Genomic DNA, 27,988 nt, shown 5'->3' on the forward strand with positions numbered 1-27,988 from the left:
TGATTAAAGACGGTGTGGAATTCTAATTTGAGATGACCTAATATTTTCGGAATACGCTGTGATGAACTAACACATCGTATACATATCATCCCGACAGCATCAACCGTGATGAGAACAGTCCACTTCTCCATTCTCTGGACCCTTCAAGGTGTATTCCTAATTCTCCCGACATCCCACATCAAACCAAGGAGATTCCTTTGATAAGAACATTTCTGGTAAGATTTTAACATATTTTAGTTATCTATTATGTTTCAGTGGACCGGAGGGGACTCTTCTGCCACGATTTCTCACGCGTGCACGATATATCAATCGGGCGATAAACCGTGCTAAGTTTGAAGCCGTACAACACGATTTCTCACCCCTGTACAGTTTATTAACTGGTTGAAAGCCGTGCTAAATTTGCTGAGTTTGCACCACGAGTTCACACCCTGCACGAATTCTCACCTGGGGTGAAATCCTGTTCGGGATAGACAAATTACTGGTTGTCATGTACGAACACTGATTATTAGTCCGAGAGATTGTGGTATATACATGTGAAGGCTTACTTATACATTTCCAAGGTTTTCAAGATTTATTTATACACTCATGACACATAAGGTGGGTTACAAGAGGTCAACATCCAGCATAGCAAGTTTCCAGATTGCAGGCGAAATATTCGTATAGCCTGCTTTTATATCCTTAACCGAAATCACATGTTTATCATTGGATAAAGTTACCGCCTTACACTTTGTCCTGATTGATCGATATAAAATGTTGTCAGGTTTGTTAAACTTTTATATCATTTAAGCAAAGAGGCACTCGCCACACAACACACACCACACAGGCACACACCACACGGACACACATCATACGGGCACACACCATACAGGCACACACCACATAGGCACACATAACATGCACACGCAACACGAGCACAAACCACACAGGAAAACACCAGGCAGGCACACACCACCCGCGCGAACACCATCTCACATTTATTCACACCTAATCCAGTTGAACTAAAACGTAGGGCACACAGTGATTTTACCAACAAAGAAGAAACGAAGAGACTCTCACTTTATTTAATGTTGGTGCTTTTCCTAGGGATGTTCTCCTATGAGAAGACAAACATTCCCTGCATTAATTTTGGTTTTACTTATGTGCATTTTGGAAAAAAGGAGTTAATTGCAAAGTAGATAATTTAAAAAAATAAAAGTATATGCCGAACGATTAAATAAAGAAACAATCCCTACCTTTAATGTTTGCACTTTATTTTTAATCAAAATAATTAATTCTGGGTTAAAACTATGGGAAATTATATGTCGAACAACGATAAAATAAAGAAGCTATGCTTCCCTTTAATAATATTACTTTTTTTATTTAGAAGAATTAATTTGGGTTGAAATTATGTGACCTTAACTAGACAGAACATTGTATGGCTTCGATTTCATGTAGACTTGTACAATTAAAAACAGTACACATGTAACTTTAGTATTAAAAACATATTGTGCTAGCAGGAAACATTATTGCACTATTTGTAACATAGTCCTATAAATATATATTTGCTTTTTGTTTATAATGTTGTTTTAACAGAAACTTAGTTTAATGATTTTTCCTTTTCGCTTCGAGTGATATATAATCTATATATATATAAGAGTGTGTATTTAACTATGCATTTATTTCTAAAAGTCTGTATATCAAATTTATATCTAAAGGAACTAGTTTATATATATCTTAAAAAAATCTGCAAACTGTAAATAAAGATATAAAAAGAGACATTAAATTTGAAGGAAAATACCGTAAATTTATAGCATTTAAATGTGTAGACTTTAATGTCCGTTCCGTTGAAACCAAAATCAAACAAAGCACTGTTGGCTCAGCTCTAGCCTTTTGTCATATCAGTAGTGGTTCAATTCAATGATCGAACATAATAGGGTATGGGGACACCTAACAGACTAGGAAGAAAATAAAAGAGTATGTGGACACCTAACAGAATAGGTAGAACATAACAGGGTATGGGGACACCTAACAGACTAGGTAGAACATAATAGGGTATGGGGACACCTAACAGACTAGGTAGAACATAATAGGGTATGGGGACACCTAACAGACTAGGTAGATCATAATAGGGTATGGGGACACCTAACAGACTAGGTAGAACATAATAGGGTATGGGGACACCTAACAGACTAGGTAGAACAGAATAGGGTATGGGGACACCTAACAGACTAGATAGAACAGCATATGGTATATGGACACCTAACAGACTAGGTAGAACATAACAGGGTATGGGGACACCTAACAGACTAGGTAGATCATAATAGGGTATAGAACAGCATATGGTATATGGACACCTAACATACTAGGTAGAACATAACAGGGTATGGGGACACCTAACAGACTGAGTAAAACATAATAGGGTATGGGGACACCTAACAGTCTAGGTAGATCATAATAGGGTATGGGGACCCCTAACAGACTAGGTAGAACATAATAGGGTATGCGGACACCTAACAGACTAGGTAGAACATAATAGGGTGTGGGGACACTTAACAGACTAGGTAGAACATAATACGGTGTGGGGACACCTATCAGACTAGGAAGAACATAACAGGGTATGGGAACACATAACAGTAGGGGTTCAATTCCATAAAAGGGTATGGGGACACCTAACAGACTAGGTAGATCATAATAGGGTATAGAACAGCATATGGTATATGGACACCTAACAGCCTAGGTAGAACATAACAGGGTGGGGGGACACCTAACAGACTAGGAAGAACATAATAGGGTGGGGGGACACCTAACAGACTAGGAAGAACATAACAGGGTATGTGGACACCTATCAGACTAGGTAGAACATAATAGGGTGTGGGGATACCTAACAGACTAGGTAGAACATAATAGGGGGTGGGGACACATAACAGACTAGGTAGAACATAATAGGGTTTGTGGACACCAAACAGACTAGGTAGAACATAACAGGGTATGGGGACACCTATCAGACTAGGTAGAACATAATAGGGTGTGGGGACACTTAACAGACTAGGTAGAACATAATACGGTGTGGGGACACCTATCAGACTAGGTAGAACATAATAGGGTGTGGGGACACATAACAGACTAGGTAGAACATAATAGGGTGGCGGGACACCTAACAGACTAGGTAGAACATATCAGGGTATGGGGACACCTAACAGACTAGGTAGAACATAACAGGGTGGGGGGACACCTAACAGACTAGTATGAACATAATAGGGTGGGGGGACACCTAACAGACTAGGTAGAACATAATAGGGTGTGGGGACACTTAACAGACTAGGTAGAACATAATACGGTGTGGGGACACCTATCAGACTAGGTAGAACATAATAGGGTGTGGGGACACTTAACAGACTAGGTAGAACATAATACGGTGTGGGGACACCTATCAGACTAGGAAGAACATAACAGGGTATGGGAACACATAACAGTAGTGGTTCAATTCCATAAAAGGGTATGGGGACACCTAACAGACTAGGTAGAACATAATAGGGTATGGGGACACCTAACAGACTAGGTAGAACAGCATAGGGTATATGGACACCTAACAGACTAGGTAGAACATAACAGGGTATGTGGACACCTAACAGACTAGGTAGAACATAATAGGGTTTGTGGACACCTAACAGACTGAGTAAAACATAATAGAGATGGGGACACCTAACAGACTAGGTAGAACAGCATAGGGTATATGGACACCTAACAGACTAGGTAACACCTAACAGACTAGGGAGAACATAACAGGGTATGTGGACACCTAACAGACTAGGTAGAACATGATAGGGGTTGTGGACACCTAACAGACTAGGTAGAACATAATAGGGTTTGTGGACACCTAACAGACTAACAGACTAGGTAGAACAGAATAGGGTATGGGTACACCTAACAGACTAGGTAGGACAGCATAGGGTATATGGACACCTAACAGACTAGGGAGAACATAATAGGGCGCAGGGACACCTAACAGACTAGACCTAACAGTCTAGGTAGAACATAATAGGGAGTAGGGACACCTAACAGACTAGGAAGAACATAACAGGGTATGGGGACACATAACAGACTAGGTAGATCATAATAGGGTATGGGGACACCTAACAGACAAGGTAGAACATAATAGGATATGGGGACACCTAACAGACTAGGTAGAACATAATAGGGTATGTGGACACCTAACAGACTAGGTAGATCATAATAGGGTATGGGGACGCCTAACAGACTAGGTAGAACATAATAGGGTATGGGGACACCTAACTGATTAGGTAGAACAGTAGAACATAATAAGGTATGGGACACCTAAACAGACAAGGTAGAACAGAATAGGGTATGGGTACACCTAACAGACTAGGTAGATCATAATAGGGTATGGGGACGCCTAACAGACTAGGTAGAACATAATAGGGTATGGTGACACCTAACAGACTAGGTAGATCATAATAGGGTATGGGGATACCTAACAGACTAGGTAGAACATAATAGGATATGGGGACACACAGGGTATGGGGACACCTAACAGACTAGGTAGAACAGCATAGGGTATATGGACACCTAACAGACTAGGTAGAACATAACAGGGTGGGGGGACACCTAACAGACTAGGTAGAACATAATAAGGTATGGGACACCTAAACAGACAAGGTAGAACAGAATAGGGTATGGGTACACCTAACAGACTAGGTAGAACATAACAGGATATGTGGACACCTAACAGACTAGGTAGAACATAATAGGGTGGGGGGACACCTAACAGACTAGATAGAACATAACAGGGTATGTGGACACCTATCAGACTAGGTAGAACATAATAGGGTGTGGGGACACCTAACAGACTAGGTAGAACATAATAGGGTATGGTGACACCTAACAGACTAGGTAGATCATAATAGGGTATGGGGACGCCTAACAGACTAGGTAGAACATAATAGGGTATGGTGACACCTAACAGACTAGGTAGATCATAATAGGGTATGGGGACGCCTAACAGACTAGGTAGAACATAATAGGGTATGGGTACACCTAACAGACTAGGTAGAACATAAAGGTAGATCATAATAGGGTATGGGGACACCTAACAGTCTAGGTAGAACATAATAGGGTATGGGGACACCTAACAGACAAGGTAGAACATAATAGGGTATGGGGACACCTAACAGTCTAGGTAGAACATAATAGGGTATGGGGACACCTAACAGACTAGGTAGAACATAATAGGATATGGGGACACCTAACAGACTAGGTAGAACATAAGAGGGTATGTGGACACCTTACAGACAAGGTTGAACATAAAAGGGTATGGTGACAACTAACAGACTAGGTTGAACATAATAGGGTGTGGGGACACCTATCAGACTAGTTAGAACATAATAGGGTGGGGCGGCCACCTAACAGCCTCGGTAGAACATAACAGGGTATGTGGACACCTATCAGACTAGGTAGAACATAATAGGGTGTGGGGACACCTATCAGACTAGTTAGAACATAATAGGGTGGGGCGGCCACCTAACAGCCTCGGTAGAACATAACAGGGTATGTGGACACCTATCAGACTAGGTAGAACATAATAGGGTATGTGGACACCTAACAGACTAGGTTGAACATAATAGGGTATGTGGACACTTAACAGACTAGGAAGAACATAATAGGGTATGAGGACACCTAACAGACTAGGTAGAACATAATAGGGTATGTGGACACCTTACAGACAAGGTTGAACATAAAAGGGTATGGGGACAACTAACAGACTAGGTTGAACATAATAGGGTGTGGGGACACATAACAGACTAGGTAGAACATTACAGGGTATGGAGACACCTATCAGACTAGGTAGAACATAATAGGGTATGGGTACACCTAACAGACTAGGTAGAACATAACAGGATATGTGGACACCTAACAGACTAGGTAGAACATAATAGGGTATGTGGACACCTAACAGACTCGGTAGAACATAATAGGGTATTGGGACATCTAACAGACAAGGTAGAATATAATAGGGTATGGGGACACCTAACAGACAAGGTAGAACATGATAGGGTATGGGAACACCTAATAGACAAGGTAGAACATAATAGGGTATGGGGACACCTAACTGATTAGGTAGAACATAATAGGGTATGAGGTCTTCTAACAGACAAGGTAGGTTTTCTCCGGATAATTCGTTTTTCTCGAACGAAAAAAATCCCCGTGAGCTTTTTATACGAGCCAACAAGAATGATTAACATATTTTGATAAAACTGCTTTCTTGTTAAATAAAGTTTATTCAAAACAAACAAAACAACACGAATAGGCTCCAGGTAACATTACTACAACTGAGACAGAGAGCGGGGATTGAGAAATCGGTGGGTGAGAAAAAGTTTCACCAATACCCCATTTTAACATGAATTTCATAAAACTGGTACATTTTTCACAAATCAACGATATTATTAAAATCATAACCACTTTCATCATCATCATCATCATCATCATCAAAATATCAACATCATCGAAAACATCTATATCATCATCATCATCTTCATCTTCATCATCAACAAAAAAAACCATTGAGCATTTACCATGAAAGATTGTACGAACAAAACATGGACATGATACGATTGAGTAATACAAAACTAGATAAAAAAAACTTATAAGTTAAACAATCCTTCGTTTGTAAGCTTCAATAATAAATTTACCTAACAAATTCAGTTCTTTTACATTGTGTGTATTTACTAATTCGATAAGTTTGAATACGGATTGTTTTTGACAGTAATATTTTTTAATATATTTTCTCCTTAGATCTAGATGACGTGGGTAGGTAAATAAAAATGAAATTCATCTTCTATCTCTATTAGGTCACAGTTACTGCAATATTTATTATTCCTTGCAACATTCCTGTATCTTCCCGTTTCTATTGCAAGATTGTGAGCTGACATACATAATTTGGTAATCATAATTCGACGTTGTTTTGGTATAAACTTTGTTAAATAATATTGCAACATCACGGTATCTACCATGTATCTATAGAGATCACATTTACTTGAGATGGCCAACGAGTTGAATAAAGTTTGTTTTGCCTGATCATCTATGCGCTGTTTAATAATAGGTAGTAGACAGATGTCGGTAGCTGCCTGCCTTAACCATATATATCCAAACCCTAGTTCTAATAATTTATGCTTTATGAATAATAACCAATTTCGTTTTGGGTTTTCCCTCCAAGTTTCTTTTAATAAAAACTGATATGCTTCTTTTAGAATACAATTTTCACAATTTAACAACTTAAACCAATATTTAAACATTCGAATCATCTGATTGTTTGCCAGAGGAAGTCGTCCAAGCTCAAAATATACCATAGCATTGCACGTAGATTTTTTAACACACAATATATTTTTACAAAACTCCATATGAACCCTTTCTATTTCAACTCCTTTATTACTACCCCATATTTCACAGCCATAATATAATACACTACTCACATATGTGTCAAAGAGGTGTAGCATAGTTTTGATGTTTAAATGAATGTGTTTACATTTAGATCGTAAGGCAAAAAGCGCTTTACGACCTTGCTCTGCTACATGTTTAACCATGAAACTGAATTTGTTATTAAATCTAAACAGAACCCCCCGATAACAGAATTGATCCACAATTGAAATTTTGTTGCCGTTATATACCCAGCTTTCTGATTCTCTAATAATTCCACTATTTCTGAAAACCATAATTTTGGTTTTATCGGTATTAACTGTTAATTTCCACTTATTCGAACACTCACTTAGATTGTTCTAGAGGCTTTGTAAACCTTCAATTGACTCAGAAAATAAAACTAAATCATCTGCATTAAGAAGAAGAAATAAACTCAATTCCCCAAAATCATAATGGGATGCTCCATTATCTATAAAACTATTTTCAAAGTCATTTAAAAACAAAAACAAAAGTAACGGGGATAAAATTTCCCCTTGCATCAATCCAACATTATTAGAAAAAAAGTTCGAACATTTGCCATTAACTAGGACACAAGATTTAACTAATGAGTATAAAGACTTAATTGTAGACAAAAATTTACCTCGAACACCCAGCTTTGTTAACTTGCACCACAGGCTTACTCTATCTACGAAATTAAATGCCTTGCGGAAATCTACGAAACAACAATATACCCTCTTTCTTTCAGATAACGTTTTCGAAATTATAGTTTGCAAAGCGAAAATAGCATCCACAGTGCTTACCCCTGGACGGAATCCAAATTGTGCGTCCGTTAAAATATCATATTTAGTACAAACGTCAATCAAACGTTTGTTAAGTATGGATGTAAATAATTTGCACATACAACTAATTAGACTGATACCTCGAAAATTATTAGGATCTGTTAAAGCGCCCATTTTATGTACAGGAACAATGATTGCTTCGGACCAGTCAACTGGAAAACACCCAGATTGTAAAATATTGTTAAATAATACATGTAAAAAAGGTAACAACAACTGTTTACATTCAATAAAACATTCATTTAACAGACCATCTGGACCATGCGACTTATTCGTTTCCGATTATTGATCGCCGTTGTAATGTCTCTAAACGAAATAGGAGTATCTAACTCATCAAACATTACATTATCATCATTCTCATTATTTATAATTTCGTTATCTCCAAAGTCAACTCCAGAATTTGCTACATTTTTGAAATGCTCAAATAATTGGTCCATTGAAACTTTAGGTGGATTTGATTTTTCTTTGCAAACTTTTTATAAAAATACCCTAGGTGGTGCTTTGATAATTTCAGTAATTAAGTATTACCCTAGGTGGTGCTGTGATAATTTCAGTGATTGAGTATTACCCTAGATGGTGCTGTGATAATTTCAGTAATTAAGTATTACCCTAGGTGGTGCTGTGATAATTTCAGTAATTAGGTATTACCCTAGGTGGTGATGTGATAATTTCAGTAATTAGGTATTACCCTAGGTGGTGTTGTGATAATTTCAGTAATAAAGTAGTAGTGTATTTTGTTCTTTGTAGAATATGTAATACATTAATCAAGAGTTAATGGTGGTGAGTACGAGGCACTTACCGTCACAGATCAGGGCCCGGTAAACGTATTGTCCTAGCTTATCAAAAGTCTAACGAGATATTTATCCTATTTAAAATCCCATACACAATAAATATACCCATGTTGAGCCCCAAATATTTGGTTGAGGTTGATTCCCCATCGGGTCAGAGATGTTCCGAGTGCGATGATTTGTATTATATGTCGGGAAAACCTGAGGTGTACCGATTAATTTTGATGACCAGTACATACATAGTTGACACACGTAACAGATGATCAAGTTCAGCTGTGCATGTGTTAATGCAGGCATATTGAGTACAGCAGATGATTTGTTTATCGCACAAAATACCTATAGGAGGCAAGATGCTGTCATTAGAAAGTAATTGGTAAAATAGTTCTAAGTTCATATTGTTACATTAACTTAATTTAAATGTATTAACCAATCTATGGTTTATAGACAATCAACGCTAGTTGATACCAATTAACAAGTTACAATTTTAAAGTGGTGAATGAAGTTCGATGACAATAACTCAGGTTTACAACTTCATCACGCTGTTGTAATAATTATAAGTCTGTTCTGTAACCAGTTGGTGCGCTCCGACGATTATAATGTACAGATTGACACATCACCACTCTGTTTTCGAAATTATACTAAAATTATAAATAAAATGAACAATCGAGTTTAAGTGGATCAATGTGGTCACTCCGTTCTGTACAGGCTAACAAATACTTCCCGCTCGTACTTGTCGGTGGGTATTACCAACACTTATTTAATAATCTAAACTGTCACGAGCTTGTAAACACTCAATGCCATATTAGTACTAATCGTCTCCCACCCATGTTAAACAATTGTATAATATCCCATAAATATTACATGTCTTATTCAATGCGATAATTTTCCTTAAATCGATATTAAGCATTTCTCATGGCGATAGCCTTAGTGGCGTCCTATATATTCATATAAATAATCATCATCCTTGTCTCATGTAATTGGATAATATCCTCATAAATCAATCACGTATATAACATATATCTGCAGTAACAGTAAACACTTTAATTTACTTGCAGGCGCAAAACATAAAATAATAATAATAATATACAACATTTATATAGCGCCCTATATAATTTGTAAAATTACTCTGAAGCGCTTTACAACAAATGGATAATAGTAATAGTTTAACTGTGAAACAAAAACTTACAATCACTTTTATACATTTAACAAGCAATGTGTACATAATTGAACAAATAAAGGGGTGGTGTTTACTTCACGTCTTTGCAAGGATTTTAAAATGCTGACGTGAAGAGGTGAGTTTTGATGTCCATCTTGAACATGTATTATACTTTTAATTATAAAGAATTGCTAATGATTCAGTTAATCAACCGATCAATACTTGGTTCCTGATCGTAAAGTTTTCCTCAAAGTTCATAAGATAGAATCGATAGTGTTCGCAGCAATTACATTTTGAGAGAAAGGTCACAGTTATAAGATTAGAAATTAAAATGTGTTATAAACGTGCTACTTAAGTTGTCCAGATTCTTAATCCTTATGAAACTTCCATTTCACAATAAAGTTTACGAAATTTCTATTTCACAATAAGTTTACGAAATGTCCATTTCATAATAAAGTTTACGAAATGTCCATGCCATCTTGTACAGTGTACTCCACTAGCCAGGATATATTTACATAAAAAATATTGTTACTAAGGGTGAAATAGTACAGACGATATAGGAAATATGCCCCAGACAAACTTTATTTCAACGGATTGGACAAAGGTCAAACGATAGGTCACAGTGATGACTTCCTGGTACTTGACACTCCTCCACCCCAGGATGCATTTGCATACCAAATCTGGTTACTCCATGTGAAATGGACTAGAAAGTGTGCATCGGCCAAACTTTGGGACCGATTGCAAACCTGTTGTCCTATCTGGGAATCTGTGGGTGACTAATAAACGAGGTGTCATTTCATTAACTATACAACACACTCATCCTGTCTGTGGGGGACTAATAAACGAGGTGTCATTTCATTAACAATACAACACACTCATCCTGCAATAGTGTTCTATGTTTAACATAACGTATTACTGAAGGTATTCATTGACCTTCGCGACCTCAATATGGCATCCCCTGCTTTGATTCTTTGTTCCAGAAATATTTTATATCACAATGTTTAGATTTAAAAAGTGTCGTGAGTAATAACAGCATGGACTGTGTCTATGTTACAGAGGAGTTGTCCATGGTATAGATGCGTTGTTGTTAAGATAGATCTCTATTGTCGCCTGTTGACCTCTTCAGCTACAGTTGATATAGAAATATATATATATAGAAATAAGAAAATAAGAAAGAAAACGCATTTCTGGCCAAAAAAACCCAACTGTTTACAGACACTAAATTGACCTAGTTGTGGCACGAAGGATAAAGTCAAAACGTAAAATCTTTTCTTAAATTACAATTTCAGTTTCAGATTTAAAACTTCAAGTTTTGAAGTTTCAGGTTTAAAACTTCAGCCACACGATGGTCATATTAATATAACAGTCTCCAACGATGACATTTAAGCCTGTTCATGCGATCCATCGATGGTAATGTACAAACTGACGAATCAATTCCCAGAAGTGGAATATGTAATCAAATGTTGGTTAGATTTCATGCACAGTTGAGGTCAAGTGGGATCAAAGATGAAATCGAACAACTGCCAAGTATGTGCTCTCTCCATTGTGTACAGGCTAACAAATACTTCCCGCTCGTACTAGACGGTTGATATTTTCAACACTTGTATAACAATCTAAAGTGCCACGAGCTTGTAAACAATCCCTGCTGATAATTATTCACTGTTTTCATTACTATAGTATTGTAACACCTCAATCTCCGCCCCCTGCCCTACAGCCCCGTCTCCATCTACTAGTGGCCAAGATTACCCTACCCCTTTCAATCTGGTTTATTCATGTATATATATTTTTAATAGAAATGCGATATAAAAAGAAAAAAACAGAAGTCATAATGACTCTTATTCCGTCCACTTGACAATTTTGTGTAGTCAAATTCACACCGACACTGGTGGGTAACGAGGAAGGAATGATGGGTTCAGGAGAAAGGATGATAGGGAAGGGGTGATGGGATGGGGAGAAAGGATGATAGGGAAGGGGTGATGGGATGGGGAGAAAGGATGATAGGGAAGGGGTTATGGGATGGGGAGAAAGGATGATAGGGAAGGGGTGATGGGATGGGGAGAAAGGATGATGGGGAAGGGGTTATGGGATGGGGAGAAAGGATGATAGGGAAGGGGTTATGGGATGGGGAGAAAGGATGATAGTGAAGGGGTGATGGGATGGGGAGAAAGGATGATAGGGAAGGGGTGATGGGATGGGGAGAAAGGATGATGGGGAAGGGGTGATGGGATGGGGAGAAAGGATGATAGGGAAGGGGTTATGGGATGGGGAGAAAGGATGATAGGGAAGGGGTGATGGGATGGGGAGAAAGGATGATGGGGAAGGGGTTATGGGATGGGGAGAAAGGATGATAGGGAAGGGGTTATGGGATGGGGAGGAAGGATGATAGTGAAGGGGTGATGGGATGGGGAGAAAGGATGATAGGGAAGGGGTGATGGGTTCGGGAGAAAGGATGATAGGGAAGGGGTGATGGGATGGGGAGAAAGGATGATAGGGAAGGGGTGATGGGATGGGGAGAAAGGATGATAGGGAAGGGGTGATGGGATGGGGAGAAAGGATGATAGGGAAGGGGTGATGGGATGGGGAGAAAGGATGATAGGGAAGGGGTGATGGGATGGGGAGAAAGGATGATAGGGAAGGGGTGATGGGATGGGGAGAAAGGATGATAGGGAAGGGGTGATGGGATGGGGAGAAAGGATGATAGGGAAGGGGTGATGGGATGGGGAGAAAGGATGATGGGGAAGGGGTGATGGGATGGGGAGAAAGGATGATAGGGAAGGGGTTATGGGATGGGGAGAAAGGATGATAGGGAAGGGGTTATGGGATGGGGAGGAGGATGATAGTGAAGGGGTGATGGGATGGGGAGAAAGGATGATAGTGAAGGGGTGATGGGATAGGGAGAAAGGATGATAGTGAAGGGGTGATGGGATGGGGAGAAAGGATGACAGGGAAGAGGTGATGGGATGGGGAGAAAGGATGATAGGGAAGGGGTTATGGGATGGAAGGAAGGATTATCGGTTGGGTGCAGAGTTACTTCACATGAGTGACGGTCAAAATGCCATACTTCAAAGGGTATTGAGGTTTAGTGTACTTTGTATCTTTAGTCCGTATACCGGAAAGTCATGTATAGGAGACACGGTAGACTAGTGGTAGGTCGCCAGGCCCGTGATTGAAGGGTTGCAGGTTCGAGTCACGGCACGGCTCTGTGCTGTATCTTTAACAAGATACTTTACTCCGCGTGTTCCAGTCTACTCAGCTGTCAATGGGTATGTGGTTGGGCAGTGCTAGAATTGTTGAATGCTATCTGTGAACGCCGAAATGGAAGCACCGGCTGTATGATCCCTAGGGAGTTGAGAAAGATATTGTCTGGTTGCAATAGCCCTTTTACCGCGGATAATAATTTGTAAACCGCTTTGTGACGATCTGTGAACTAGGTTGTGATAAAGAGGTATATACAAACCTCGAATTATTATTATAATCAAAACCTCACTTACACTTGTCAGACATTATGTATTCGCTATAAACTACGTGTCCTATTGGATTTTACTGATCACGTGACGGGGAAACAAACATCGTGTAGCCCTCTCGCACTAGCCTTAATCGGAGTCACTCTAGAAAAAAATGTAAGAGCCATAACATCCGAGTTCCGAGTGACTGAGGCTGACGACAACAATGCGTATCGACTTGATAGTCTTTACTTAAGCGTAATTGCTTCATTGCGGCATGATAGAATGTATAACGTTAGTTATAGTGAAACGCGATTCTTTGTTAATTTGAGTGTAAGCTTCGACCTTCTGAAGCATGATTAATCTCGGAAAAACAAAATACAGTATGTATAGTTTTCAATTAACAATCATAAAATGTTGAGCTGGCAACGAAAAGAGATTGGTAGGATACAGATGACAGGAAGTTAGTGAGAGCTTACTCTTGTGTTAACGACACTGTTCTGTGGTTAAGCTGAACAGAAGACTCATTATGATTTTGGATAAAATGTCAACTGTAGTTATTTTAATAAAAATCAAATATTATTTCCACATTTTCATATTTGAATGGACAAAGTCTCGTCCACATTTCCCGAACGAGAGTCAAACGTGAATGCTGTATCGTTTGTTTACTTACTTTTGATTCATGGTCTTCTGACCCGGAACGCTAATAAGGACATTGCAGCACAAAATAATTGTAAATAAGAAGAGAAAGAGGGAAAGATACTTGGTTATCTTCTTTGACTTTGTATGATTTCCTAGTCCTAGGTGAAGGTCCCATTGAGGTCAAAGGTCAGATTTGTTGTCAGTGATACATTTTTACCTTTGAAAATATTGTAATACAATTTAAGGAACATATGTAGGATGGTAAAGTGTTGAATAGGGCACTACTCTAGGGTCAATACAGCCAAGGTCAATGCCACATTTAGGCCATAGGTCACATTTAGGTCATAGGTCAACTTCATAATCTGAGCCATAACTTTTGAACCTCTGAAGATATCTTAATGAAAATTAAGGAATAAATGTAGGATGATAAATCGATTTGTCGCATACTGCTCTAGTATAACCAAGGGCATGGTTACATTGATTTCAAAGGTCAGAATCACTGTCTGGGCCATAAGTGCTGACTAAGGGTAGCTCCATGAAATTAAAGGAATAAATGTAGGATTGCAAGATGGTATGTTTCAAACCACAATTAAGTCTGTACAGTTAAGGTTAAGGTCACATTGAGGTCTTAGGTCAAATTCATTGTCCAGGCCATAACTTCTTACTCACTGAAGATATTTCAATGCAACGTGAGGGATATACCTGTATGTAGGATGGCAGGACAGAGTACTACAAACACTGATTGGGTCCATATCCCCAAGGTCAAAGTTATATTCATGTCAATGGTCAAATTCATTGTTGGGGGTCATAACTTAAGCTTGCTGAAGATAACTCAATTAAACTTAAGGTAGTATGTAGGATGGCAAGGCGGTATGTGGCAAACACAATTGGGTCCATAGGCCCAAGGTCAAAGTCCAATTGAGGTCAATAATCAAATTAATTGTTTTGGCCATCATTTCTGAATCTCGGAAGTTCACTATGATAAATTAAATTTCAGAACTAAATGTAGGATGGCAAGACGGTGTGTCGCAAACCATAATTGGGTCTGCAGCCCAAAGTCATGATCACACGAAATTCAAATGTTAAATAAATTTTCTGGGCCATAAGACTTCTGACTTGCTGAAGATAGCTCAATGTGTAATTCTTTTTACTTTGCGTATGCACACCCAAGGTCTAGATCACAGTGAGGTCACACTTTATTTCAGTCTCAGTGACCTTTTCAGGGAGCATAATCCATCAATTTTACTGATTTTCTTGTTTCCAAAACATAAATAGAATAAATTGTGTCATAATATGTCTGTAGGTAATTTGTGGAAGTAATGTATCTGTTCCTTGTATTAGGATGTTTTGTTAATAAAGTTTGCACATAAGACTTAATCCTGAATGATACAATTGCTCTGCTCAGCTGATTATTGTTGTCGCCTTTTATGACATCTTCGGTTATTGATGTTCAAGGCTCAATAGATAAATTCTGGATTCTGACTGAAGAACCACGTGAGTGATACAGGCCTTCTGCACTTTATGTTAAAAATCTGGGATGAAGCGTCAAGTTTAAGTTCTCCTTAGAACTCGTATGGCTTTATCATAGTGTTGAGTAATAATGATACAGGTACGATAAGTAAGAAGGCTCCACTTTTTAGCAACATTCTAAAAATATATAACTATTAAAATAATCATGACAAAGTATTCTCATTAAATGTATAATTATGTAGTCATGCAAAGACGAGCACAGGGAAAGGGCCAGATAATCCTGGTAGCATATGTGTATCAAAATATTCATGTTGAGCAATTTTATATACATGTACTGTAATAGGGTGGTGGTCTCAAAATATTTCTATGTTGTGATATCAAGCTTGTTCACAGAAAGGACCTTGAAACACTTTTAAAGTCACAGGGGCAAAATGTGTTTAAACATTAGAACAACTTCTTCTAAATAACCAAGAGACCTAGGAATATGATTAACCCATTAGCATGCAAGAATGAAGGGCTACCAATTTTTAAACATTTAAAGGGCATATTTTGAACATTCAAGAATCCCAGGATAATAATAGTTTGCAAGTAGCATCCTAGGGTTAAGGGCTAAATGTGTGAACGTTCAGGATCCGAATGAATGAGCTCAGCTGACTTTGAAGTTAGCATGAGAGAATAAATTAAACTATTAGAACAAAGGCTCATTAAGTGTAGAGTAACAGAATGCTCTAGCAACGTTCTATTATATATACGTAGAGTATTGATTGTCTATGTAATAGTCTGACGTTTGCACACTTTAAATGGTTCGCTCACCTGGTCCAAAGGACTTTTAATTTTGACCATATTTGGTCTGGAGCATCATTGGGAAAAGAGGACTTAATTTTATATATTCAGAGGGTGATAACGATAATGGGCAGGGGGCTAAAACATAGGAGGGCCTATGGGTTCAGGGGCTATTGCGCATGTGGAGCTGTCAGAATAGGAATGTGGTTAATAGGTTAGAGGGCTAATAGTTACAGGTGTCAACAAATACAGGGGCTTACAGGTAGAGGCTACAACTAAGAGGGGGGTAACAAAAATGAGGTTATTAGGATTGAGCTAGTGGGCAACAACTAGGGGGTTATCGGGAAGGGGGTTAATAGCTAGAGGGCTGACTGATAGGGAGCACGTCAATATGAGTGTTAATGTGAGGCAGTAATGGTTAAGGATTTACAGTTAGGGGGCTAAAAATAGAAGGGTAAAATGTATGGGGCAAACAGGTAGGGGCTTATGGAAAGGAGGCTCATTGTTGTGGTGGTAAAGCTTGCGGGGGCAGTGGTGAGAAAGATAATGGGCAGGGGGCTAAAACAAAGGAGGGCCAATGGGTTCAGGGGCTATTGCGGAGCTGTCAGAAGAGAAATGTTGCAATGAGGTGAGGGGGCTAATAGTTACAGGGGTCAACAAGTACCGGGGCTTACAGGTGGGGGCTACATCTAGGAGGGGCATTAAGTAGGGGGTTATTATGTAGGGGGATAATGAATGGGGGAAGAATGGCTTATAGCGAAGAGGAATAACAACTAGGGAGTTAGAGGGATCATAGGTATGAGTCAGTGTTTAACATGTAGGGGGTAATTAGTAAAAGGCCTATGGTTAGGGGGCTAGAAGTAGCAGGGCCAATATTGAAGGGGTGTCAGGTAGGGGTTAAAAGTGATAAACAGATAGAGGCTAACAAGTACATTTGTAGGAAGCCCATCGTTATGATCAAATGTTAAGGTGTAGGGGATTAAAGGTTGAAAGGCCTATAAGTAGGTAGATAAGGAGTATTTGTTTGTTTATGGTTTAATGGCCTTGCAACAGCCAAGATCATAAGATGACTGGTGCCTAGGGAGATACCACCACAAAGAGATTGCAGGGTGCCTTACATAGGTCATCGTTTATGATACATATGCAGTGGGATACTGCAGGTACACCTGTATAATGTAAGGGGCACATTGGTACACCTGTATAATGTAGGGGGCACATTGGTACAACTGTATAATGTAGGGGGCACATTGGTACACCTGTATAATGGAGGGGCACATTGGTACACCTGTATAATGTAGGGGGCACATTGGTACGCCTGTATAATGTAGGGGGCACATTGGAACACCTGTATAATGTAGGGGGTACATTGGTACACCTGTATAATATAGGGGGCACATTGATACACCTGTATAATGTAGGGGGCACATTGGTACACCTGTATAATGGAGGGGCACACTGGTATACCTGCATAATGTAGGGGGCACATTGGTACACCTGTATAATGTAGGGGGCACATTGGTACACCTGTATAATATAGGGGGCACATTGATACACCTGTATAATTTAAAATATGCATTGGTTTCTTTAATTTACCCTAAACATGTCCAGAGGACAAGGAAGAAACCATTCCAATGCTGCAGGATAGGGGGCCAGGGTAGGGAGGGCACATAACTCGCCTCTTATCATCATGTAGTGGGATACAGCAGGCCTTTTCTTTCGCTGAACTTGCACGGGTTGGATAAAGAACACATGTAGGGGGCTAACGAGTAGAGGGGGTAAGGGGACATGTAGAGGGCACATTGGTATAGGTTGTTAATGCTGGGAGAGGAGGGGTTAACAACTTAACAGTAAGAGCATTAATGGGTAATTAAAGGGACTAAAGATTAGGAGGGATAACGGGTACAAGGGTTCATATATTAGGTGGCGGCTAATGGGGATGTGGCTATTAGGTAGAGGATTCATGTTTAGGAGGCAATATGATACAAATTAATGGATAGGACCTACATTTAAAGGGCTAACAGGGTAGCTGATACTTATTTACTTCATTTTTTACTTATTTAGCAACTTAGTGACAGTGTATTGCTTTTTTACAAATCAAATACCGAATAAACGCGACCTAAGAATATGGCATTTCAACCGAATCTCACTGTTGGTAATGGGTTTTAAACACAGTAAAACCTGTCTAAACCGGTCCCTACATATTCGGATCCCTATCTAAATCGGCTGTATATAATCATAGTCGTTAAACCCTGTATAAACCGGACCCTGTCTATTTCGAAAACCAGAATTGTTTCAGAAAAGTTAGCAAAGTAATCCATGTAAAAACAACTTGCTCATTCCGGTCCTTAAATTTCTCTCGACCGGCTACAATCTAAAGCGAACACATTCTAAACAAATTAGCGCTATCCAATGTCGGATCGCCCTTCATATGTATTATATACCGTATATTTTGTAAATAGTTAAACGTTGCAATTGAATCATTTCTCTGTTGTTTATGTTGACACACTCGTATACAGATCGTATGCAAAACACTCCATTTTATGTTTTCAACAAATGACATGCCGACCCTGTATACACCGGACACCTGTGTAAACCCACCAAATAGTTTGGTCCTGGTGACATCCGATTTAAACAGGTTATACTGTACTTTAAAAATCCACATTTCCTATGCATAACGCTTTAAATGATTTTAAATACTAACACAAGTCTGATCTCATTACAATTTTCCTCCAACATAGTGACGTGGGCTTGTTTAAATGAATGAGGGCGAGATATTCAAGGTCACTGGAGTCAATATGAACTCTGTATTACCATGAGTTGTAGAATAATGGTAGTTTTCCTTTAGGTATTTTATTTTGCAAGGTTCTATTTTTTCCTGTATGAATAACCCCGAGTCACTCCCAGGGTCATCAGGGTCATATCAATTGACTTTCAACTGCTTCTAATGAAGTATTATACTTATCAGAAAAGTATTAAGTGCAACATTTAATAACACATGCTATAAGTATGAAAAGAGTGTATGTTCATTTCATTTCATCAGATTTTATTGACTTTCTATATGTCAATTGGATTGGACATCAGGCTAGGCCTATTTAAGTCCTTTCCAAACTTATTTACAAACATTACATATATTCTGTCATAACAATCCAATTAAACAGTGCAGGGGAGATAACTCCAATTTAGCTTGTGAAATGAACATCTTACAACTTTTGTTTAATCATTTTCTGTTTATGTTTTAGATATTAACAATTAAATAAATCATGTATATTTATTGACAACCCATCCTACATAAGATCCAAGGGATACAGGCCCAAAAGTCCCTGTGTATAAACACATTGGCCATCCACCCACTGGATATATAGGATAAGTTACCAAGAAATAGACATTTTGTAAAATTTCAGAATATGATATGGATTCATATAGGAAAATGTAGTTATTATTATATATTATTGGAGTTGATTCTCTTAAAATGTATTTAACAAAGCACTATAGAATATTCATGTAACTATGAAATAGTTAGAACAGGTTATAGAATAGTACACTCATAAATTTCATCCAGTCCAGCCGAATACCAGAGATGTTGTGAAGATAGATATACACCAGTATCAATACTTATTAGCAGAGTGATCATGACACTATAAATAATAGCATCACTTTCAATGTAAAGTTTTGCTGTGAGTGAGATTACATATCAAGCCTATTAGTTTGACAAATGTAGTCAGATATACTTTGTAAAATGGATATGTTAATATCAGCGCTGCATATTAAGCATCCCTTTAATAGAGTTTTTAGATTAAAATGATCATGATTACCAGTTATACCAAATTGAGAAATTTTGATTACTAATTGCATTCTAAAGTTGTTATAGAGTGGGCATTCAAATATAAAATGAAATGCATTTTCATTTTCATGTCCACATCTACATGCTGGTGTTTCATTCAGATGATCCATATATAAGTCACTATTTAGGTTGCTAGCATGATTTCTCAGCTGACAAATTATGATATTGAATTTTCTTGGCCCATAGTATTTAAATGTGCTAGCAATTTCTTCAGTGTTGTTCATATTATCAGATTTGATGAAATTTTTAAATTGTTGAAGGGAAGTAGCATTTAAGGTTTCTGCAGATAGAAGGTTAAATTCTCTACACATTGAGGGAAAATAACTATTGAAATAATTCTCAGTTCTACAGAAAGGGGGATTGAAAATACGGCTATTTCTTAGTGGGTATCTTACATTTATATTGCTGTGAAGGTATGGTTCAATGATGTCTTCTAAGTACTTAGGCGATTCATTATTTAAAATTTTGAACATAAGTGCTAATTTATGATTTTTTCGCCTACAACAAAGTGATTCAAGTCCAGTTTCTGCATAAAGCTTACAATGAGAGGTCCCTCTACGCAATCCTGTAATAATTCTTAATGCCTCGATCTGGATTGACTCAAGAATATTTTTATTTTGGTTACTACAGTTATCCCATACTACATCCCCATATTCAAGTATTGGTCTAATAAAAGAGGTATATATTGTTATAAGACTTTTTCTATCCAATTTGTGTTTTAACATTCTCAATATATTCATTCTTTTATAAGCTAGCTCATAAATATTGTCAATATGATATGTCCATTTTCCATCACTACTAAAAGTTAAACCAAGATGCTTATGAGTTTGTTTATTAGTTACAGTTTCATAACCAAATAAGATATCTGGATGATTTTGTTCCCTTTTCCTTGAGAAGATTACAGATTCAGTTTTTAGTGAATTAAATTTGATATCCCATTTTTTTGCCCATGCATTAATATTACCTAGATCATTATTTAATTTCACTGCAATTTCATTTTGATTGTTGTCTATTACTTCATAGAGAGAAGTATCATCTGCAAAAAGTTTTATTTTACTTGTTACACATTCTGTTATATCATTAATATAGATTAAGAAAAGAAATGGACCAAGGACCGAGCCTTGGGGTACACCGGCTTTGACATGCTTAAAAGTTGAATAAAAACCCTCTGTTGATACTCTCTGTTTTCTATCAGAAAGATAATTACTGAACCATTGTAATATTTTCCCTTTTATGCCATACGATTCCAATTTAAAAAGTAAACCCTCATGCCAAACTCTATCAAACGCCTTACTTACATCACAAAATACAAATCTGATTTCATTATTTTGATCCAAGTTATTTACAATAGTGTCATATATAGATAATAACTGGTTTACAGTCGAGTCTCTTGGTAAGAAGCCTGATTGGTGTTTCGTTATGATATCACATTCATTCATATAATTAAACATATATTTAAAAATAACTTTTTCAACAATTTTGCTAAAACATGATGTAATAGATATTGGCCTATAGTTAGAGACATCATTTTGAGCACCCTTACCTTTGTATATTGCATTAATATTAGCTGTTTTCCAAGAAAGAGGTATAATACCAGATTCAATAGTCTTATTACAAAGTAAAGTTAGAGGACATATTAGAGAAGGTGCTAATTTCTTTATTATCTTGGGTATCATGCCATCTGGGCCAGGAGGTTTTTTATCATTAAGTAAACACAGTTGATCTTTAATGTCCTCTTCAGATATAATGATATTGTCTAGAAGGAAGGGAAAAGTATTTTCATGGGGGGTAAGGGGTTCAAGATTTTCAGAAGAAGTTGATATTGAGCTGAAGTAGTTATTTAGACATTCTGCTTTTTCAAATGGATGATGTATTAAGTTATTATTTTCAGAAAGAGGAGGAAGACAATTTGATACATTATTTGAATTCATGACAGATCTAGCAATTTTCCACCACTTATTAGGAGGCACAGATTGGTCACTAAGCGATTGTTGTAATTTTTCGTAATAAGTGTTTTTAGCTTCTCTAACAAGGTCTACTACTTCATTTCTAGCCTTTCTGAAATTTTCCCAATTAATTGCAGTGTTGTTAGTTACAGCTTTTTTATGTAATCTATTTCTCTGTCTAATTTTTTGCCTTATAATATTCCTCATCCAAGGTTTATCATTAGGGCGAACAGTTATAATTTTGGATGGTATACATTCTTCTATTTGATTATTAATAGAATCTGTTAAAAATTTATTAAACTCATTCGAGTCAAGAGTATTTATTAGTATTTCCCAATTTATTTCATTTAGAGCTCTATTCATTTCATCAAAATATGCATTGTCATAGTTTAGTATAGTTTTCTGGTAGGACTTTTGCTTAAATACAGAATATGAACAGGTAAAATGAATAACAGAGTGATCACTGCATATTGGTGTATTCACTGTATTATGTTTTATAAGATTAATATTATTAGTGAATAAAATATCAATAGCAGTGGCAGTAGTTTGTGTTATCCTGGTAGGTTTGTTAATTAGATTTGTAAAGTTATATTTTACCATTAGTCTATTTAAATGGTGGTTAGTAGGTATATTCAACATATTTACATTTATATCCCCAGTTATTATGATGTTAAGTGATGTGTTACATGCATTATCTAGAACATGGTCTAATTTATCCCAATATTCAACATTTGATTCAGGTCTATAAATACATCCTAATAATATTTTTTGCTTATTGAGTAATACTTCAATCCATATCATTTCTATATCTTCATGCTCAAGATCAATTCTTCTTTCAGTATGTACTGTGTCTTTGTGATAAATAATTACTCCTCCCCCAGGTCCAGTTTTTCTATCAAGTCTGTGAATGTTATGGGAATGGGAGTTAAGTGTTATTTCAGCATCAGTTATATTTGGAGAAAGGTGTGTTTCAGTAAGACATAATATGTCACTTTCATGTAATTCTGCTTCAATGATATCAAGTTTGGTTCTGAGAGATCTAACATTAAGATGTGAGATTTCTATGTTAAATTGGGGTCCTGGATTTAGTTCAATATCATTGCAAAGAAGTAGTATATTTTTAATGGTACATAAAAGATATTCAATGTTTTTAAGTTTGAAAAAATGTGATTCATCAAAAAGTAAACAATATGTAAAGTAATAGCTAGGGTATGTAATTTTACCTGCAAATGCTCGGATGATCAATGTGTTGATATAGTAATAATCCTCACAATATAGATGTGTCCCAATAAATATAATTACGATATTCTTATATTTATCCATTTTCAAAGACAGTTGAGTGGTAAACATTAGGACACATCAATAGGTTTCTGGTGTAAACAAGCTTACGATAGGCATAATGACAATCTCTGGAATTCGACTGTGGACTGAGTGGACTTAGAGTAGAGTAAAACAGTACATTAAATGGAAAGTATAACAGAAAAGTAAGTAAAAAGACCGTATGCGAGGTATAAACATCATTAAACTGATTCATTACCTTAACAAGCAATACGGGATCAACATGATCAGAGACAGCATGGTAAGACTAAAAATAGATATTAACGTCACAAACATAGTAGTGAACAGGATTTGGTTTGCCTTCAAGAGTGTATGTTCGAACGTTTGTAAAGCTATGTCTACCACACATAAGTGTGTATTATTTGTGTTTAAAAAGGGTTTTGTTTAGGGTAGCAGTCAAAAGAATTGTAGTCTTACTAAAATGTATTATCAGTAAGTAAGTAAAATATTCTACTTTTTAAAATAAGACATTGCTGTTTCTATGTTATATTTACAGGATCTGTGACGTATCACTGAGATGTCTGATCAGGGTGAGCTGTACGAGAAGTGTTGGCTTCTGTATCACATCCTAGACAGGTCTATAGGGAGCCGGGAGACAGTGGCTGTCAGGAGGACACAGACAGTGGTGGCGGATCAACTACAAAATGCTGGCGGAAGTTGCAACGTTAGATTTTCAACGGGAAGTAGGGCAGAAGGAATGTTTGTAACGGGGTCGGACGCTGACACGATGTATACTTGCAATTATGTTATAGTTTTGTGCCCAGATCAGGACATCAGTCAACTGGACACCGCAAATAAAGTAATTTTAATGATGAGAAAGGCTAGAAGCCGACCTGGTTATGTAGACCTGGAACTACTTCATCGGGGACAGATTTGTATGTCATGTTTTGAGCAATCTATTGTTCCAGTAGGTGATTCACTTTTCGTATCAAGTGAAATATACCGACAGACAATTACTGATCGCATGAGTAAATTCGGTCAGATACATTTAGAGAGTCATGGCCCAGCAACTCTGTTTAAGGGTGGAGACAATTTCACGGAATTAGATACTGTAGTTTCCTTTCCTTGTTATAATTGGCCAAGTGAAGCTAATGAGTGGATGAATAGACCACGCCTACATGGCTGGCCAGATAAAGCTTTGAGAGATCAGATAGTACAAGGTGGCTGTCATCTAGTCCCTGTAGGGGATAAAACGTCTGCTGATCCGTTCCTACAGTGGAGAATATCCTTCACGACTGCGGAAAGGAAACTCTTTCATTCTTTAACGCATGTCCAGTTGTTAGTATATGGACTTCTTAAGTACTTCCTGAAACAGATATCTGGAATTTTGGAACAAATGTTAGGTGAAGCAGATATTCTGTCTTCCTATATTATAAAAACAAGTATATTATATGCAGTAGAAAGCACAAGTGAATCATTTTGGCAGGAAAAACATACGTTTCTATGTTTCATGTTTTGTTTGAAGATTTTGATCAATTGGGTGAAAGCAGGATACTGTCCAAATTACTTTATTAAGAAAAATAATATGTTCCTTGGCAAAGTTCATGGCCAAAATCAACAGAAACTTCTTCGTTATCTCACTGTCCTCCATGATATGAACTGGAATTGTCTTTCAGTTGGAACAGTCATACAACCAACCATTGGAGAGCGCATCCATAGTGTGAGGAATGGAGTATGGGATTATGTTCTACCTTCACCAACACGTTCAGAACGTGAACGTGATTTCGAAATATTACACAATATTCCATTGCATTTAATCCTTCATGCTGATAAAATTCCTTTGTCGTTGGAACCCCTTTCAGCATCAAAGTCGGACATAGATGAATTCATAGCTTTCTACGCTACTGTTCAGTCACTATCTTGTAAAGGGATGAAGATGTTTGGTGAACACATCAATGGTAGAGGAAATAAAGAGAAGTACAAATCTCTTTGGAAATGCAAGAACCTACTAAGACCATTTTCAACAATGTGTACAAGTCCAGGCCTACTTGGTTTGGCAACATATCACTATCAGACTGGGAACTACATGAAAGCACTTGAAATGTGTGATCACATGACGACTTCATCCAAATTTTATCTCGATGGTATCATAGACTGTAAGGAGGATTGGGACAGGTATGAACAGCGCTATTGTGGATGTGGGTACAACCTACTGCAAAAATGTCAGGCATTTGTAACAGACATGAGGTTCAGTAAAAACACTTTACAGTTCTGTCCATTCCAGTTACAACAGGTGATCACAAGTAAACGTGAAATCTGCCCACCACACCTGCTACAGCTCCTCCCACCCCAGTTACAACAGGAGTGGACAACTTACTCTGACAGAATGATATTCTTAGTTCCACCCCTCCCTTACGCTGTGTTCCTGTCTTTTCTGTGTTACCATGAACTGGGGGACACTAGGAGACGTGACACAGCATTGATTCATCTTCAGACCGTAAAGTATGTCGAGGGACAGGGAGTCGGTGACCACTGGATAGTACACAATCTCTTGGGGATCTGCTATGAAATGGTTGGAGACACACATAGGGCTCTCAGGGAGTATAGGGACTCTCTTGGTGTTCCATCAATGTCTCAGCTTCTGAACCCTGCCAGGGAGTTGATTGAACGTTTACAACACGTACATTAAAGGCAATCATGCGACAATCAATATAATACTTGCACATTTGGCCAGTATTTAAGGTATACACCATAACATTCAGGAACTTCATTGTTCTGCCCACACCAGTTACATCTTGAGATAAAATATCTTTTCTGACCGAAATCAATTCCCAGATGCATCCCTCCCTTCCGCCGTGTTCCTGTGTTTCCATGAGCTTGGAGACACCAGGAGACGTGCTACAGCATTGATTCCTTTTCGGGCCGTGAAACATGATGAGAGATTGAAAGTTGGTGAGCACGGGATAGTACATAACCTCTTGGAGACAATCAAAGTTATACTTGTACATCGGCCAGTATTTAAGTTATACAGACTAACACGATACTTAACATGTGTATAGATTTTTATAGATATGGTTGAGTATGACTATAACCCCCCACCAACCACCCCCACCCCCCAAACCCAACCCAATCAAATCCCCCCCAAAAAGATAAAAATAACTGTGACTTTCATCATCAACAACTTCAGTTGGGTGAGGGTACTGTCATCACACAGTTGGGTAGGGGTACTGTCATCACACAATTGGGTGAGGGTACTGTTATCGCACAGTTGAGTGGGGGTACTGTCATCACACAGTTGGGTGGGGTACTGTTATCACACAGTTGGGAGGGGTACTGTTATCGCACAGTTGGGTGGGGGTACTGTCATCACACAGTTGGGTGGTGGTACTGTTATCGCACAGTTGGGTGAGGGTACTGTCATCACACAGTTGGGTAGGGGTACTGTCATCACACAATTGGGTGGGGGTACTGTTATCACACAGATGGGTGGGGGAACTGTCATCACACAGATGGGTGGGGGCACTGTTATCGCACAGTTGGGTGGGGGTCCTGTCATCACACAGTTGGGAGGGGTTCTGTTATCGCACAGTTGAGTGGGGGTGCTGTCATCACACAGTTGGGTGGGGTACTGTCATCACACAGTTGGGGGGGTTACTGTTATCGCACAGTTGAGTGGGGGTGCTGTCATCACACAGTTGGGTGGGGTACTGTCATCACACAGTTGGGTAGGGGTACTGTCATCACACAATTGGGTGGGGGTACTGTTATCACACAGTTGGGAGGGGGACTGTCATCACACAGTTGGGAGGGTTACTGTTATCACACAGTTGAGTGGGGGTACTGTCATCACACAGTTTGGAGGGGGACTGTCATCACACAGTTGGGTGGGGGACTGTCATCACCCAGTTGGGGGGGGGTACTGTCATCACACAGTTGGGAGGGTTACTGTTATCGCGCAGTTGAGTGGGGGTACTGTCATCACACAGTTTGGAGGGGGACTGTCATCACACAGTTGGGTGGGGTACTGGCATCACACAGTTGGGTGGGGGTACTGTCATCCCACAGTTGGGTGGGGGTACTGTCATCCCACAGTTGGGTGGGGGTACTGTTATCGCACAGTTGGGTGAGGGTACTGTCATCACACGGTTGGGAGGGGTACTGTTATCGCACAGTTGAGTGGGGGTGCTGTCATCACACAGTTGGGTGGGGTACTGTCATCACACAGTTGGGTGGGGTTCTGTTATCGCCCAGTTGGGAGGGGTACTGTTATCGCGCAGTTGAGTGGGGGTACTGTCATCACACAATTGGGTGGTGGTACAGTTATCACACAGTTGGGTGGGGGTACTGTCATCCCACAGTTGGGTGGGGGTACTGTTATCGCACAGTTGGGTGGGG

At 38.5% G+C, this 27,988-nt stretch overlaps 2 protein-coding genes across 2 annotated transcripts; one reads left to right on the top strand and one right to left on the bottom strand.

Annotated features, from left to right (window-relative positions):
* Positions 1-26,903, top strand: LOC110464766. The gene is made up of 2 exons (XM_021520150.1): positions 1-215; positions 24,150-26,903. Exon 2 carries the CDS (start codon positions 24,171-24,173, stop codon positions 26,280-26,282), a length of 2,112 nt encoding a protein of 703 aa, XP_021375825.1. The 5' UTR covers positions 1-215; positions 24,150-24,170; the 3' UTR covers positions 26,283-26,903.
* A 3-nt stretch (positions 26,904-26,906) lies between these two features.
* LOC110464757 (small proline-rich protein 2B-like) lies at positions 26,907-27,732 on the bottom strand. The gene is made up of 2 exons (XM_021520125.1): positions 27,619-27,732; positions 26,907-27,221 (listed from the first exon to the last, which is right to left on the bottom strand). The coding sequence occupies exons 1-2, from the start codon at positions 27,730-27,732 to the stop codon at positions 26,907-26,909; spliced, it is 429 nt and encodes a 142-aa protein (XP_021375800.1).
* Positions 27,733-27,988: the final 256 nt, after the last annotated feature.

The sequence above is a fragment of the Mizuhopecten yessoensis genome, unplaced genomic scaffold, assembly GCF_002113885.1.
Source record: "Mizuhopecten yessoensis strain PY_sf001 unplaced genomic scaffold, ASM211388v2 scaffold11031, whole genome shotgun sequence".
Taxonomy (NCBI): Eukaryota; Metazoa; Mollusca; class Bivalvia; order Pectinida; family Pectinidae; genus Mizuhopecten; species Mizuhopecten yessoensis.

What these genes read in the sequence shown, in the direction of transcription:
- LOC110464757 (XM_021520125.1), bottom strand. Translation starts at nt 27,732, where the DNA reads ATGACAGTACCCTCACCCAACTGTGCGATAACAGTACCCCCACCCAAC. An exon ending in CACCCAACTGTGTGATGCCA is followed by an intron (nt 27,222 to 27,618) that starts GTACCCCACCCA and finishes GTGTGATGACAG; the next exon opens with TACCCCACCCAACTGTGTGA.
- LOC110464766 (XM_021520150.1), top strand. Translation starts at nt 24,171, where the DNA reads ATGTCTGATCAGGGTGAGCTGTACGAGAAGTGTTGGCTTCTGTATCAC.